Source organism: Populus trichocarpa, chromosome 14 (genome assembly GCF_000002775.5).
Source record: "Populus trichocarpa isolate Nisqually-1 chromosome 14, P.trichocarpa_v4.1, whole genome shotgun sequence".
Classification (NCBI taxonomy): domain Eukaryota; kingdom Viridiplantae; phylum Streptophyta; class Magnoliopsida; order Malpighiales; family Salicaceae; genus Populus; species Populus trichocarpa.
Genome location: NC_037298.2, coordinates 9,059,059 through 9,076,254, shown reverse-complemented (window position 1 = coordinate 9,076,254; position 17,196 = coordinate 9,059,059). Strand labels below are relative to the sequence as shown.

Sequence of the window (17,196 nt, the reverse complement as noted above, 5' to 3'; positions counted from 1 at the left end):
AATAATTTATTTGAAGCATTATAAAATTAAAATGAAATAATTTTAAAAATAATTATTGTTTTAAAAAGAAGTTAAACTATACAGTTTAATAAATAAAGAGAGAATGTATTAATCAATATTTAAATCAAAAAATTAAATGAAAAAAAAAAGAGGCCAAGCCACTACTAACAGTTCAGGTTCACGTGTCTGGCCACCCATCAAAAAGCCCAAGTCCGTACGGTAGGGTTTTTTTTTTTGGAAGGAGTCCAATTTTTTCTAAACACGCCACGATTTCTTACCGGAAACTTTTTCAAATTTTTGTCTGAGTTTTTGGTTTTCAACAACTTATTTTTAAATTATTTTCATCTAAAACCACGTAACCATAAAAAAATTAATAAATTTATTTTTAATCACAACACATTTTATAATTACTCCAAAAAAATTAATAAATATTTTTTTAATTATTTTTTATCAGAACTTGTTTTTTCAAATTGATAGACAAAATTAAATTTTTTTTTTATATAAATTATGTTTGAAAATAGATAATGATTGCTTTTTAAAGTGTTTTTTATTTTTAAAAATATTAAAATAATATTTTTTATTTTTGATATTAGTACATCAAAACTATCAAAAAATATTAAAAAATTTAATTTAAAATAAAATAAATTTAAATTTTAATAAAAAGTAAATTAAAACTCACTCCAATGTTTTGGGAGTAAAACATAAAACACAATAATCGATGATAGATACAATGTTCTTATGAAATATGTTCATCTCTTATATCTCAGGAATGGCAAGTTGTTTCTCCTTATTTTTAGCTTCTTTAAATAAACCCTTATTTTATGTTATTTCACATTTTCAGGCTAATCTTTAGGAAATGGAAAATATTTTAATTTTTAACCTGCGCGAACTAGCCTCACAAAACGACAGCGCTTAACCCATGTAGACGTAGATAGTTCACTTCGACTATTAAAAAAAAAGGAGCAACCCGATTGGTTAAAAATGAAGGCGCCAAAACCAGTGACCTAATCCAATCCAGGTTTCCTTAGCGAAGCAGACATAAAGGACTGAGATAAGAAAACTTACTCGCTGAGTGTGGACTGAGCTGAGAGAGACTCACTCACTCAGCTGCTACATCATTCAAGCATGGCCATGGCAGTCGCCAACTGCTGCTTCTCTGTTGTTACCTCCACCGTTAAATTCCGTTGCTGTGTTCCTTCCCAACCATATCTCGCCACGTCGCAACATTCCGTTGCTTCCGTCAATTGTAAAGCCGTCGTCAATCGCAGCAGACGCCCTGGAGAACATGTAAAACCCTAATCTCTCTCTCTCTCTCCTCTCTTTTCTTATTTTTCGTTAGACAAATAAATGCACATTCAGTGCTGGATTAGAGTTATAATCGACTGTCATTTTGGTAAAAAAAACTCTAGGGATTCTAATTAGCTGAACAAATTCAGCTTTCTAGGTCATAATTAAGAACTAATCTCTGCTTTAACGCAGTGGAATTGCATTTTTGAAAAAAAAAAAGTTCAAAACTATCTGTTTAACTAATTACTTGGTGGGAATCTTGGTTCGGTTGTGTTTAGAAAGAAGGTGTATCGCAGAAGAAGTCTCCGGGGAAATCGAAGGACAAGAGGTCCTCTTTACATGATGAGGATGATGATGGAATCAGTGGTAAAAGGAATGCAGGGAAATCCCAATCAATGGCTTTTAAGTCATTTGGGGCTCAAAGAAAAGATAAGAAAGAATTTAAGTTTGATATGAAGGAACAACAGGTGTGATCCCGGGCACTCATTTTTCTTATGTGTTGCTTTTGTTGTTTTAGTAATTTAGACAAGTTTTATAATTTGCCTCTTAATTCAGTTTGAGCCACAGAATCTTAAAGATGCAGCATTTTTAGATGCAGTTGTCAAGGTAATAATTCTTTTACATCTTCTCTACTGCCTTGCAATTTTAGGTTCTGTCAATCTGATTGATGATGATGGAATGGTAGGAACTGTTCTTTCCTGTCATTTCAGCATTCAATTTATGGTTTAGGTCCCGTGATTGCTAATCTAGTCTTTGAACATGTTACGTTCTTCTAGACATGGTTATATTATAGACACTTACAGGTCATCTAATTGTTAAGCTCTATGTTAATCATTATTAGCGACCCTCAGGATCTTACCTTATATACATTACTAGGTGACTAACTAGACATGGGACAATCCAATTAACACAACTATCTTTCAGTCCATGGATGTCCTACATATATAGAGTCTATCCGAGTCTTGTTCAAAGAGCTAGATGATGCTCCAAGGATGTAAGAGATATTTCTCTCAGCTACTCTGAGAACTACTTGAAGGAGAAATTCCTTCTACCTTTATAGATGTCGATGTATTCATAACCAAGTAACCATGCATCAAGGGTGCATGTGATTTTCTTTCATCTTTCTATGCTTTGGGAGCCAGTGGTCTGGGAGCAGCAATTATAGCTGTCCAAATTGATATGTGAAGCTAAGTTTTATGTCACCATTAAACAGTATTCTCAGCTGTTGTCACTCAATAATATGCCTGTCTTTTTTTATTCCCTGAGGATGAATCCTAACTTTAAAGGATTTTCAGAATTGACCCATTTTCTCGTGCAAGTGCTTGCACTTTGCTAGTAAAATGTCTTTTTTTTGTTTTTTTTGTCTAGGTTTACTGCACCCATACAGAGCCTGATTATTCCCTTCCTTGGCAAAAACAAAGGCAATACACAAGCACAGGAAGGTGAGTTCTCTGAAGTATTTACCTTCTAGGTCTTCCATAAATTTCTTTCAGGGTAATAAGAAATCCTTGGCTGCAGCTGGCTCTGTTAAGATATATATCTGATTGTTATTTCATTTCTGGTTTACTGTACATGCTCTTTATCCAATCGAATTTGTCTCGCAAACTGATTTCTTCATTACTTTGCATGTTTCTTATGCAGTGCTTTTATGATTGGCAATGGAAAACTTTTGACAAATGCTCATTGTGTTGAATACTATACACAGGTTTTGTCAGCCTATGCTTTCAATCTTAGTTTGGATTTTATCAATTTCCTTTTACCATAAGTGATTAAACCACAAGAAAAGACCACAAAAGACCAGAACATCTAAGTAGCAATGTTTAGGGTCAGAATACTAGCAACTCAAAAATACTGAGTCACCAATCAACAGCCTTTGAGAACTCTGCAGTCCATCTATTGAGGACCTTGGTTTGCCATTTGATGGACATGCTAGAAAGTGCATGATGCATAGGGCCTGGACATGGTGATAAATCTGGAATACCAGCTTGGAATTCCCATAAGAGCACCCTGCCATTGGTAGAGACTTGCTCAGTACACCCAAAGAATCATTTGCATATTCTTCGGTTTGAGACATGATATGTAGGTAAAGATTGTCCAATTAACTTTTTAAAATGCCTTTTCTTATTGCAGGTCAAAGTGAAGAGAAGGGGAGATGATACCAAATACGTAGCTAAGGTACTTCTGTACCCTTTGGAACTTGCAAGATATTTAATGATCTTAATAGCTCAATATCTATATTTTTTCTTTTTCTCCATATCATTTGAAGTTCCAAACCATAAATGAAAGAGAAAGGATGTTTTAGATGCACTTTGGGAGTAAATATATGTCTTGAGAAAATTGGATGAAAATACCAATATTAATGAGTTTAGTGGATTTGTTTGAAGTTATTCTTTTTGGAAAAACAAAAAAGCCTCTTTTATAAAAAGCAGGGTGCAGAGATATTGGTGTCTCTATGAGTCCCAGTACTTTCTCATTAGCAGTTCCACCTGCCATCCTTGGAAACAAATAATATGACTGTTTCAACTTGTCATTACTTTCTGGATATTCTCATGCTTCAGTTGACATGGTATTCGCCACTAAACAAAGGAAATGAACCAATGCAATTGCAGACTGCACTGGTTAATCTCGCTTGTGAACACGCTAGGATTTTGCAACTTACTGTTCTCTTAGTGATTTTATACACAGGTACTGGCCAGAGGAGTTGATTGCGACATTGCTTTGCTTTCAGTAGAAAGTGAGGAATTTTGGGAAGGAGCAGAACCACTCAAGTTTGGACACTTACCACGTCTTCAGGTTAAATTACCCTTTCACTTAGGGTCATAGTGCCCTCGCCCCTTGTGTTTTTTTAGGTCTATGAACCTTTTGTTCTAGCATTTGCAACAGCCCTGAATTATCACACACTTGTTTAAACCTGCATCAAATGTTTCTGGGCTCATGAGAATAAACCTTTGGGGTTTACCATGGCAATGTTTTTGTAGTGATATTTATAGTTTATTTAATTTACAGTGTACACCGAGGTCATGTAGTTTTCCTATCAAAGTGCAGACTGATGCCCTAATCCTAATTTACAAGTTTCAGATCCTTTTGTACAGTGCTATGTACTTCTTTCTGAGAAAATCATTTTTCTGCTGCATTTTAAATGGGCAGGACGCAGTAACAGTTGTAGGATATCCCCTTGGAGGAGACACCATTTCAGTGACAAAGGGGGTTGTGTCTCGTATCGAGGTTTGAATTGTTAATCTATTTCTGGCATGCCAATGATTGTCTGTTTGATGTTCTTCCTTGACCACCATGTATAAACAAATTTTCTGTATCGTGTTATCAAACATATTATCATCAGGTTACATCGTATGCTCATGGATCATCTGATTTGTTGGGTATTCAAATTGACGCAGCAATAAATCCTGGTTAGTGTGTATATGCATATGCTTGTTTATTTGTTTATCCATTCTGTATGTTAAAACTTCTTCAGGTTATGTATTTGCATTTTGGAGATTGCATATATTTGGGTTCATCACTTTTACAATCCCCTCTGTATCGATGCATGTGTGTTTGCCCCTGTCTTTTATTTATTTCAAGGTTTTATCCCATCTCTGTGATAGCTACTGCTTATACTAGCTAATTATAGGTAACAGCGGTGGTCCTGCATTCAATGACCAGGGGGAGTGCATTGGAGTAGCATTTCAGGTAGGTTCTTTGGCATGATGCTATGCACCAGTTTTCAATTTGTCTACAATTACTTGTCCATATGACTAGATAAAAGAATGAGTGTTCCCCAAGCAGTTTCTTCTTGATGTTATTAACATATTTTGCTGTTGATTTAGCAAAACAACTCACTCCTATTTGCAGCATCTCTTTCCCTGTGACATTTTCATGAGACATTTCTTTTAGGTATACAGGTCTGAAGAGGTTGAGAATATTGGATATGTGATTCCAACAACAGTAGTATCTCATTTTCTAAAGGACTTTGAGAGGAATGAGAAATACACTGGTGAGATACTTTTGTACATTGTTTATATGGTGTATTCTGTGCACTCTTTATGTCGTGCTCTGGCATTGAAAGTCAATTTGTAGAATTTGATGTTGACAAGCAGTGCATGCTTGCCAATTTTAAGGACCAAGCTTCCTCTAAAAACTTCATGTTCTTATTTTGACCAATATCATATAAAACTACTTGTTATCTAGTTTCTGCAAAAGTCATAATGATTTCTTGCTCTCTTGGCTCTTCAATACCCCCTTTAACCAGCTAGTTTTGCATGACTATAATCGTACTTTTGTTCTTTAATAGGTCCCTTCAGGCTATTCTCTAGTATAGACATTCTTATTTCTCATCTGTTATTGTTATGAAGGTTGCTGAAAGTTTATATACATATATATCGATGCCTTAGAATGTTTGAATGCCTTTTGAATCTATTCGGTGTCATATATCACATCACTTCTTGCTTCTTTCTAGATTAACAATTGTTTTACTTTCCTTTTCTCTTACTGGCACCTGATTGAATTTTGCAATGCAAACCTAGCATGTATCTTGATCATGCAGTTGATTTGGGATTGTCCCAATAAAACTCCTTTTACATTGACTTCTAGGCTTTCCTTCACTTGGTGTGATGCTGCAAAAGTTGGAGAATCCGGCATTACGTGCATGCTTAAAAGTACAGTCTAATGAGGTATGCCTCTTTGTCAAATACATATTTTACAAATTTCGTTTTGCTTCTAAGTGGTATATGCAATAAAAGTTATCTTTATCATTCCTCAACATCATTGCAACTTCGTGCAATCTGCTAAGCAGTTCCCTTATAAGGTCTGGTTTGTGCAGGGTGTGTTGGTACGGAGAGTTGAACCAACCGCTGATGCAAATAGAGTCTTAAAGGAGGTACAGTGGCCATTTATAGCTTCAAAAGCGTGCTCTACTTGAATTGCACAGTCTATTCTTGCTAAAATGTTACCGGGAAGGAAACCTTGGATTTTATTGTTATTGTGCTTCTCAATATGTACATCCAAACAAATCTATAAATAAATATCCATCCTGCATTTTTTAGTGTGCTAACTGCAATAGGATAAAGGAATACTGAATCAAAGAAAATGTAATAGCAATACATTGTTTTTCATAAAAAAGGTTCCTAATTATACCACACAAAAAAGCTACTCTAAACAGGGAAATTTTATTTTTTCACAAGATTTGGTCCTTGTGTGTGAATTGGTAATCCTTCTCATTTTCTTGCATGGGTTAGTGGCATGATTTGATCTATGAATAAGACTAAAAGCTTGAACAAGCGATCTCTTCTTGAAATGGATTTTTCTTACTACCTCTAATTGTTCTTTCTGTTGAGAATTTTGATTGTAGTTGTTCTTTTCAGGGGGACGTGATTGTGAGCTTTGACGATGTTCATGTGGGGTGTGAAGGAACAGTGCCATTTCGATCAAATGAGCGCATTGCATTCCGTTATCTTATTAGTCAAAAGTAAAGGGCGTAATTCTAGTTATTGTTTCTTTATTTCAGGCTTGGAATTTTCTTTCAGTCTCTTCATAACCTTGTTCCCGCCTTTTCTTCTTTGAACATCCATATAATCAATGTTCTTTGGGCTTCATACTTTTCCATTATATAATGAATAATGTTTTTATACAGATTCGCAGGCGATGAAGCAGAGCTTGGCATAATTAGAGCTGGGTCATTCATGAAAGTTCAAGTAGTTCTTAATCCTAGAGTGCATTTGGTATGCCATTAGAATCCTGGCTCTGTACATTATATTCGAGTTATTGTATCAGATTAATTTCAGATTTAGATGTCAACAAATTTGGATTCATATCTTCTTGCTTCAAGGTTCCATATCATGTTGATGGGGGTCAGCCTTCGTATTTAATAATTGCTGGTTTGGTGTTTACTCCCCTTTCAGAACCACTGATAGAGTATGTTATACTTCCAGGCACTCAGTAATGTAATAACCTGTTCGTTTATAATAGTATTCTTTCTGTAAGTAATATGCTAATGCGTGAGATTTTGCTCCCTTGTTGGCAGGGAGGAATGCGAGGGCTCTATAGGGGTTAGTCCTGTGACAGACTGCTTCAACACTTTTTAACATTGTGTCCAATACACTTTTTTGGATTTTAATTTTATTGGTTTTATCTTCTCCTAGCTGAAACTACTAGCCAAGTCACGTTATTCTCTGGCAAGGTTCAAAGGGGAGCAGATTGTTATCCTATCACAGGTAAGTTTTATACTTCTCATCAATTGAAATCCTTTCAGCAACTTTATGTGATGTTACTATCTTGTGTGCTTTAATTACAGTGACAAGTTTTCTGCACGTGTTAAATCTTTGTTTTTCTGATGGAGGATCATATCTCATTGCCTAGATTCTTTGTTATATTGAACAATTTAACATCCTGGTATGTCGCTGCCTTGAACATTTTCTTTCTACTGACAGGTCTTAGCAAATGAAGTCAACTTTGGATACGAGGATATGAGCAATCAGCAGGCAAGTTATCTATAACCACTAACAACTTTTAGTCGCATCTGCTTGCCAATTTATTTGCATATACTAAGAACAATAAACACTTGCAGGTTTTGAAGTTCAATGGAACTCAAATAAAAAACATTCATCACCTAGCACACCTTGTCGATTGTAAGTGGCACTGCCCCTTATCTGTTTTCTGTTTCCCGTTCCTTTTCACCTCTGTTCTCATGGTTTTGTGGTTTGATCAGCATGCAAGAACAGATATTTAGTTTTTGAGTTTGAAGACAATTACCTTGTTGTGCTGGAGAGGGAAGCAGCGAGTGCTTGTTCATCCCACATTCTCAAAGATTATGGAATTCCATCTGAACGATCTTCTGATCTATCAGAGCCATATGTGGATTCATTAGAAGACAACCAGGCAGTAGATCAGGATTTTGGCAACAGCACGGTTACAAATCTGGAAGTTGGCTTTGATGGACTCCTCTGGACATAATACCAAGTGTCGGGAGATCATTCTGAGCTTTATCATGACAATCAACAGTTGGAGAGTATGGTTATAACCTCAACTCAATGCCACCAAATTGATAAATGCCATGCTTCTGCCCATTTTCAAGGCCATTACACGAGCTCCCTTTTTTTCTGGTACGGAATTACCCGATCATGGTCTCTCTCTCTTTCTTTTCAATTTTTGCATCATTTTTGTTTGGTTGCCTGGGCTTTTACGGATAGATTTTAACCATTCTGCATGTTAATTATAACAATTAGGCAGAGCGTAATTTTTTACTGTGGGGCTCACCGTCTCTCGTCAGCCTTGAAATTATTTGTTGTAATGATTTGAAATAATAATGTACAACTAAATTATTTATGAATCCATTTGATTCGGAATAAAACATATCTAGGTTGCTTTTCGCATCACTCAAAATTTCAACATATTTTGTGGCACTGCCTATTTAGGAAGAGAAGGTTTGGGAAATTGTCTGTTCTGGGCATGGTTTGATAGGCCTTGGATTGACAAAACCAGTATGTCTCCAATCTCCATTGCTCTGAAAATAGTAAATTTATAGAGAATAGCTTATTTAAAAAATGAAAAGGACGAGTAATATGTTCATGGCTACTCAAGCAGCTAAACCTTCCACGCACCTTCAAAACCACCCTTTTCGAACAAAGTTAATTATGCAATTGCAAACGATACACCTCCCGTCTATACAATCTCACAGGAGGGACTGGATCATATTTCATGATTTGACATTATATTATAATTATAGTTATAACAAGATTTGGGGAAAAGGAACAAGAATGAACAGTTGGTGTTTTTTTTTCCAAATTTTTCTACTCGATTGGATCCTTGCTAAATTAACAAATGATTTCTTATTATTTGTTATAGGAAAACACAATTTAAAGATATATAATCAAAGTGTAAAAGAAGGTAAATTGACATGTCCAACCTAAAATTAGCACAACAAAATTCTTTTTGATCTCCCTATTTTCACTTTCCTTCTATTACCCTCTTAGTTTTTGGAAGTTGCATTTTGATCCAAAACTTTGTTTTCATTTTTCTTAGTTTTTGGTTTGAAAAGGGAGAGAAAAACTCACTGGATTTGAGTGTTTTCTGGTCTTCATCTTGCCTAAATGAGTAGATGTTTGATTTTTGTCATTCTTCAGGGAGGGGGGGTTACCTACAATAATGGAGGAAGATCCGTGTGTGTGTGTGTGTAGGAGGTGAGATTGAGCCCTGATCTCCCTGGTTTTTATCTTGCCCCTTGATCAAGTAACCAAGAAATCACAATACATCTTAAACAGTATTTTCATGACACCTAGGCTCTCCCTGGTTTTTATCTTGCCCCTTGATCAAGTAACCAAGAAATCACAATACATCTTAAACAGTATTTTCATGACACCTAGGCTCTCCCGGAACCAATGGTGTAAGAAAAAGATAGAATTTTATTTCTTGTCGCCAAATGGTCCGTGGTCCAGGTCCCAGCAGACGCCGTAGCTTGAAAATGTGATGATCCAAATTATAACCCACTCTGAAATTACGGTTGCTGCAAATTGAGAGCATAAACTTTAAAATAGTCCAAAAATCATTATGGTGCGGTGATCTGTCAATTTTAATATTGGCCTGTGGCATCATCTGCCACTTTCCTCGGCCTGGCCACCATCGCCTTCCCATATTTTGCTATGCTATTGCTGGCCCTTAAATAAACCACAGCTATTTTTTCTTTCAAATTTACTAAAACTAAACTTGATGTCCGTGATTCGTTTGCTGGAGGTTGAATTATTTTATTTATTTTAATATAAAATGATATTTAGATCTCAAATGAGATTAAAACAAATATAAAATATCAGTTATGATAAACTTGTAACTATACTAATTAGAGTTAAACCAACTCAAGATATCTCACTAAATCCAAGACATAAATCATATGATTAGAATAACCTGATAAAAAAATAAAAAGAATTATGAAATTTTTTTATTATTTCTAATGATATTTTGATCATTTCGTTATACAATTAAAATAAAAAAAAACATATTTATCTCTAATCAATTTAAAAATAATAAATCAACAATGTAAAAATTGAAAGTTAGGTTTAAATTTTTCGCATGGTAAAACAAAGTGATTATTACATTGATACAATAAAGAAAGTCAATATAGATCTAGAGCCAAGGTAATTTTTCAAGAACAATTAGGTTTCGTTATTTTACAACGAATTATTATTTTACGTGTAATATATTTCTTCATTTTCATTGAAGTTAATGGTGTGGGAAATGGATGTTAAAGGAGAATAATTAATTTTGAGTTTGGGATTAGAAAGACACGCAACACAAGTAAATAATCTAAGAGGACTCTTCAATAAAATAAAATGCCTGCCTGTAAACGATTTGCATTTAGTTCCTTTTTGTGGAAGGTCGTTCTAGTCATTGGATATGGACATACAGTGTTGATTACGGCAAGCCCAGTTCAAGGGAAAACAAATCTCTTAGAACTGAGTAGCAGAATTTCAGGAATTCCTCACGAGTTGACTCTAAAAATCTCTTGTGAGTTGAAAAGAATTTCTCAGACCAGAAAGGGATAAAAGACACCCACCTTTCATGTGATCCAGTTAATTCTTGCACATGAACCTTTGTCCCTTAGCAAAAATGCAGAGCTGTAATGTCAAATGGGGTCCCAATAGCCTTTTGACACCTAGCACACAGTCCCCACCTCACCAGATAGCTTTTGAGCCTTAACCATGGGTGACCCTCCTCACATTCTCCTATAACAACACCTTTTCTCCCTTTGCCCTCCATTCTCTTCTTTAGACACATTTATTGAAGCTAATAATAGGTGTATTCATTTCACAATCATTCAATGGCTTCCTTTTGCTCAACATTCCTGGCAATGTCCACTGTCTTTATGGCCTTTTTTTCATCACCAGCTTTGGCATCTCAAATACACGCACGAATCTCTACTATATCAGCAGCACCTGCGTTTTTGCCCGTTGCTCCCTTATCCTCTCCCCCAACTTTATCGCCAGATATCGAACCTTTGCTCCCAACTCCTGGAGCTGGAGCACCTTCTCCAACTGAGTCATCCCTACCAACCATTCCTTCGAGCCGAAGCCCTCCAAATCCAGGTGACATACTAGCTCCTGGGCCTGCAAGATTTTCAATTTCACCATCCGGGTCTTTGCCAGCCTCTTCTTCAGTCTCTACAACTTCATCAGGACCTTTAAATTTAGCTTTTTTTCTTGGTTTGCTGGTGTTATGCTCAATGCAGCTTTCTGGTGTGTGAGGTTCTCTTGGTGGCAGCTCAATTATTGTTGGTAGTGGTTCCACTTTCTGTTTTTATGTTTGGACGTTTCTTCTTTTTTATATGCTAGTGTGTATATTATATGCTTTGTCGAGGTGAGTGAAAGTGTATGGCAATGGCATTAATGTTGTTAGGCTGCATGTTCTATTTTTCCATTTACTTAATATCCTTTTCACCTTATAAAGCTAAAGATTAAGGATGATTTGATTGAATAACATTACGATGACTTTCCTAAAAATTGTGAAACAGTATACAATAAAATAAGATTAGAGCAATGCCATAATGAACATAACACTACAGTAATTTTCCTAGGTTGACTTCGAGGGTAATTATGCACCTGATATTACAACCTATTCTAGATAGATATAAACTGTGTTTACAAACTACGCTAGTTACCGTCGAAAATCCACATCTAGAGAGCTAGGACACTACTCTGAGACTTTGAAGATCCATTAAAAAGCTTCCCACGAAATACATCCTTCAGCTTCTCGAAGGTGAAATGGCTTCTGTTTTGGTTAGCTACGCACTTCCTCAGCTTCACATTCTCTAGCTTCAACACTTCAACTGCGAAACTGAGCTGTCTTATTACTTCCCTCTTCTCTTCATCTTTCTGCAAAAGATGCTCCTTGTAAATCCTGTTCTCTTCTCCGAGAACTTCTATTTCTTCCCTCATCCTCACCACTTCAACATCGTAGAAAACACTAGAAAATTCAACTTCTTTGATTCCTTCATTGACTTGAGTTTCTTTCTTTTCTTCCCTCTTCTCTTCAAGTTTCTGCAAAGGATGATCCTTATTAACTGTCCTCTCTCGCCTAAGCCTTTCTATTTCTTCCCTCAACTTCATCATTTCAGCATCGTACACAACCCTTGAAATTTCAGCTTCTCTTATTCCTTCTTGGACTTGAATTTCTTTCCTTTGTTCTCTCCCCTCTGCGTCTTTCTGCAAAAGATAGTCCCTGTAAATCCTCTTCTCTTCCTCGAGCCTTTCTATTTCTTCCTTCAACTTCGTCACTTCAGCATTGTACCTGATGCAAACTTCAACATGTTTCATTCCATCATCAACAAGGGTTTCTTCCTTTCCTTCAGGAGTCTCAATTTCTTCCAATTCTTCAACAACTTGAATTTCATCTTGTTCAGGGTCATCTACTTCAGACCCAGCAGAGTCCTCAGAGTCACAGGTCTCGGAGTGGCTATCATAGGTTTGATCTGTCTTCACGCTCATTAACTTCTCCGGTCGGTGCTTGGTTGAAAATGGTGACCCAAATGTTGCCAGGAGGCGGTTTCCAGAGTCAGACTTAAGTTGATCATATCGCTCGGCTAACAAGCGATGTGCCCTATAAAAATCTTCAACCATGCTAATTAGCTCTGGCCGTTTCTTGTAATACATCCCTGCACGTTGAGCAAAAGAATCTGCATCTGCTTCTATCAGTTTCAGCATTGACTTTGTCTTCCTGTCTAGCTCTGCCAAAGCAGATAAGAGATCTTTAATACCATAAATTTACCATCTCATCAGAAGTACAAATTAAGACACTATTAATTAAGGCAATATCTAGTAAATTAATAAATCTCAAACACTGGAAAATTGTAAAAGATCTAATCCCGGGATACTCAAAGGCAAAATGCCTAATCCTAGGTATTTATTAACACAAAATGTTGCGTTGCAAGAGATCTAGAACTTGGAAAGAGTAGGGCCCTGAGCAGTCACCAACCAACTTATCACAGAGAATTGCAACTAGCAATTACTTTAACTAGCTAGTTAAGCTCAACTCGATGTAGTGCCATTAAAATCTCAGGTGGGTTTATAAGTAAAGAAAAAGAAAAGGGGGCATTGATGAGTTTATGACGGGGGCCTATGCAGGAAAAGGAAAAGAGAGTCTATGGCCCTACCTACTTTCCAAAAAAATTTAAGAATCTGCGATTTGTGCTTCATAAAGGTCGCTTTACTTCAACTAATAATCAACTGATAATCATTTTTTGAACCTTAAAAATGATGAGCATACTTCTCAAAGCCATTCCCTCAAAATAAACAAAGATAATGACTGTAGTTGGTGGACTTTCAGGCTACGTCCTCTGTATTGAGGGCCATATACCATAATTGATACACCCAAGCAGTCTCACTCGGAGACAATTACAAACCCTTAAAACCATCACATCCTGGTTCCTGGACTGTAGACCATTTCTCAAAATCAGTGCCATGAAGATAACACATGATCCATATTAACTCAAAGTTACTCCATATCTATCATAATTCGTTCCCAATACCCATTTTATCCCATCTATCCTCTCAGTTTTTTAATGGCCGAGGACCCCTCCAATGTCTACCCCTTTTTTTGCTTTGAATTGTGTTGAATAGTCATAACATTATCGATCAATACTCAGCTAGCAAGTGCAATCTTGGAGATATGAAAATAAAATCTAAAAATTCCCGCTTCCACTATGTTCACGGGTGAGGAAAAGGGTCCAAAGCAAATGAACTATCAAGCAAATCAGTAATTCTAAAACTTATAGTATCTCTGATAACTTTTTTTTTCGGTAGTCCACTCTTTCATACTATCTTAAACCTACAACTAAATACAAACTTTGGCTACCAAAACATGGACCTGATAAATTAGAACTAACCCTTTAATATATGGGTTCAGTTGTCTCGGTGCTCCTTTCAAATAACACAAAAGAAGAGAGAAGAAATTCCGAGGGTTAAGTAATTGGACCCACCCTCCCTCTAACCCCACATGGCGGTCCACACAGAGCAACCTTTATTGTCAATATAAATTGCCCCTACAACCCTAACTCTAACTAGTATTATGACAATTAATTTATTTTTTTTTTGATTTACGTGGGGTGTCCGGGTCAGCTTACGCGCACCACGACTATTCCCCACGGCCCACTGGACATCCTGCAAGCTCAGGAGCAGGTAAGGCACCGCGGGGGTGACAGGCGTGCACATAGAGGGTCGAACCCGGAACGGGGACAGAACAAGTCACACGATTGACCACAGCAGCTAGACCCTCAAGTGCTATGACAATTAATTCTTGATTCTTTCACCATGAAGTTCTAGAATCCATAGTTTGACCCGCTCAAATGCAACACTTTCATTGTACTGATCCTTTTATTATTTTTTTCAACCTAGGAATTGTCATATCAGAAAAATGCGTAATTTCATCCATTGAAGTAATCTACCTCGATAAGGTATCAAAATTTGTATACTAATCCATTCACCTTGTAGTCAATACTATTAAGAGAATAAAAAAGCAATTACTGTAACTTTGACATCACACACACATACAAGAAAACAGTTACTACTATATAATCTAGAAAAAAAAAAAGGAAAGAAAACGCAAAAATAAATGAACAGATGGGAGGCTAACAGGGGGGTTTTACCAGCAAGAGTAGATTGTAGCCATGGAGAGCCACTTGAGGTATGGTGAATGTCAAACCACCACCAGTGTGATGTTTCCTTGTTCATCATCATCTCTACCTTCTTCTTCACCTACTATTAAATTAATACCCCACTATAAAAATAAAAATCAGTAATTTTGATCCCAGCAGGAAAATTGAACCTAAACAATACTTACATTAGTTAATTGGATGGTGAGGGAGGGGGCTACTTTAGTCATTTCAAACGGTGAAAACAAAGAAGGATGTTTCAAAATTTAAACGCCAAATAAAAGTTGCCAAAAATTCAAAACCATTACACAGATACGATACACGCACAGCACAGCACAGCACACCGCAAATCTGCGCCAGCACATCAGACTAGGCTATATGTTAAGGCCAAACAAAATAACACATGTCCCTTCCTGCCTTCCCAGGTGAGGTCAGGTGGGGGCGTAAATAGAAGATCAAACAGAAGCCGAACAATTATTTTCTTTGTTCTTTCTTGAAATCGGAGCAACATACTACTCATGCTAAATCAATCTATAACAATAAAAAGAAAATAGAGTATGATAAGTTAAGCACTGAAGAAGCACAAACTTCCCATGGTGAAGAATGGTGGAGATCATGTGGTGATAGTGTCCAGCCAATGCTCACAGAAACAAGCAAAGTTATGTGATATAGATACAGTCAGAGGATGATAAGAAAAATACCGAGATGAGAGAATCCGTACGCGAACTCGATCGTCTCTCTCTCGTCGTCTATGCTGCACCCCCAAACCTTCCCTCTCTGCAGTAGTAGTAGCAGTGTCTAACACTAGATGAGACAGAGTTGTTGTTTAAATTAAATGCTTTTCTCCTCCAGTTATTTATTTATTTTTTAATAAATCTTATTTGTCTCCTTGTAGTATTCTCCGGGTATATATAATAATAATAATATATCAGGTTTTGAGGCAATGGCAACTGGCACCCGTAGAGGGAGGGAATTCAGGAGTGAAAGTACGAAACTAGGCAAGCCAACCACACGCAATCTCTCCTTGCTGGCTCATAAATCAAGGCCTAAACGGGGATTTCAATGCTTTGAATTTGGACCTTATTTGTACATAGTTACATACATGACCGTGGACCGGTGCGGACTGTAGAGTGCATAAACACCCCTAGTGGGGGCCGCATGTGTGAGTAACGGTCGAAATCTTTCTTTCTTTTTTCGCAAGATGGAAAGCCCAACTTGGTAGCTTCATAAATTAGTCCTAATCTGAGTTCACCTTTTATATATTAGTACTAATTTATGAGATTGCCTATGTGTTTTGTTTAAAATGTAGATACAACTTGTTTGATAAAGAAAAAAAATATATTTTACTATATATGGATCCCACATGTTTCTGCATATGAGATGCAAGAAAAAGAAAAGCAGCAAAATGCTGCTTCTTACACACTGTTCACGCTAATTAATTAGCATGAACAGTGTAGCATACACTGTTCACATGGTGTTTCGGCCGGACCGGTTCCAATTCAAAACTCAAAATGCATTGAACCAGGTCTGACCCAGTAAAATAAAAAATAAAAATTATTTTTTATTATTTAATTGTGTTTTATTCGAAAAACTAGTGTTTAACATTATTCAATGACACTACATAAATTAGACAGAAATCGTTTGATGATGTAGCATTTGCAGAATTTGATCGCAATCCCAATTTTGTTCCTGATTATATTTTACCTGATGTTGTTGCACGCTTAAAAAACCAAAAAAACTGAAGTCCTTGTCGGAAGTATTTCATACGTGATGGAATTATAAATAGTTTAATGGAACAATAAAAATTATTTTATATAAAGTATTATTTATTTCATGATGTAATAACAATAGTTAAATCTACAATATTTAAATTAAAAACCATCAATATTAATATATATTTTTTAAAATTATTTTATAACCTCAATTTCAAAAGCATTATTAACCAAACATATTAAACTACTTTTTATTCAACCTCAATTTCAACCACAGTTTTAACCAAACATACATAAATACCAAATCAACCTCAACTAAAAGTATTTTTTATAAAATATTTTTTTCAAATCACAACCACAACAGCTACCTTTGTTATCTCGCCTTCACTCTGCATCTGGTCGGATAATTTTTTTTTAAAAAAAAATATTATTCCAACACAAGAGTACCTATCTCTTAAAAAATATTTTCAAATGGTAAAAAGAAAAAATAATAAATAAGTAAAAAAAATTATCAAACTGTATTAACCCATTAAACTCGTGACCCAGGTCATTTGACCAAAAGTAACAATT

The 17,196-nt window shown here is 36.0% G+C and overlaps 2 protein-coding genes across 4 annotated transcripts; one reads left to right on the top strand and one right to left on the bottom strand.

Annotated features, from left to right (window-relative positions):
- The first annotated feature begins 972 nt into the window (after nucleotides 1-972).
- LOC7457968 (protease Do-like 2, chloroplastic) lies at nucleotides 973-8,651 on the top strand. The gene is made up of 21 exons (XM_024585744.2): nucleotides 973-1,287; nucleotides 1,566-1,754; nucleotides 1,843-1,893; nucleotides 2,656-2,729; nucleotides 2,929-2,992; nucleotides 3,418-3,462; nucleotides 3,973-4,080; nucleotides 4,435-4,512; nucleotides 4,628-4,694; nucleotides 4,916-4,974; nucleotides 5,179-5,278; nucleotides 5,875-5,954; nucleotides 6,104-6,160; nucleotides 6,645-6,748; nucleotides 6,914-7,001; nucleotides 7,109-7,194; nucleotides 7,304-7,328; nucleotides 7,422-7,493; nucleotides 7,710-7,760; nucleotides 7,847-7,907; nucleotides 7,988-8,651. Exons 1-21 carry the CDS (start codon nucleotides 1,126-1,128, stop codon nucleotides 8,230-8,232), a joined length of 1,866 nt encoding a protein of 621 aa, XP_024441512.1. The 5' UTR covers nucleotides 973-1,125; the 3' UTR covers nucleotides 8,233-8,651.
- A 3,081-nt stretch (nucleotides 8,652-11,732) lies between these two features.
- Nucleotides 11,733-15,922, bottom strand: LOC7491326 (protein NETWORKED 3C). 3 transcript variants are annotated; one of them, XM_024584549.2, is made up of 3 exons: nucleotides 15,616-15,922; nucleotides 14,909-15,020; nucleotides 11,733-12,991 (listed from the first exon to the last, which is right to left on the bottom strand). In XM_024584549.2, exons 2-3 carry the CDS (start codon nucleotides 14,997-14,999, stop codon nucleotides 11,943-11,945), a joined length of 1,140 nt encoding a protein of 379 aa, XP_024440317.2. In that variant the 5' UTR covers nucleotides 15,000-15,020; nucleotides 15,616-15,922; the 3' UTR covers nucleotides 11,733-11,942. The 3 variants fall into 3 exon arrangements, with proteins under 3 accessions (XP_024440317.2, XP_002320367.4, XP_024440316.2); XM_002320331.4 differs by having other exon boundaries at nucleotides 14,909-15,017; XM_024584548.2 differs by having other exon boundaries at nucleotides 14,909-15,039; nucleotides 15,616-15,918.
- Nucleotides 15,923-17,196: the final 1,274 nt, after the last annotated feature.

Coding starts and splice junctions, on each gene's coding strand:
- LOC7457968 (XM_024585744.2), top strand. CDS start 1,126: ATGGCCATGGCAGTCGCCAACTGCTGCTTCTCTGTTGTTACCTCCACC. Junction 4,975..5,178: donor GCATTGGAGTAGCATTTCAG/GTAGGTTCTTTG, acceptor CATTTCTTTTAG/GTATACAGGTCTGAAGAGGT. Junction 7,761..7,846: donor AGGATATGAGCAATCAGCAG/GCAAGTTATCTA, acceptor AAACACTTGCAG/GTTTTGAAGTTCAATGGAAC.
- LOC7491326 (XM_024584549.2), bottom strand. CDS start 14,999: ATGATGATGAACAAGGAAACATCACACTGGTGGTGGTTTGACATTCAC. Junction 12,992..14,908: donor GCTACAATCTACTCTTGCTG/GTAAAACCCCCC, acceptor CTGCTTTGGCAG/AGCTAGACAGGAAGACAAAG.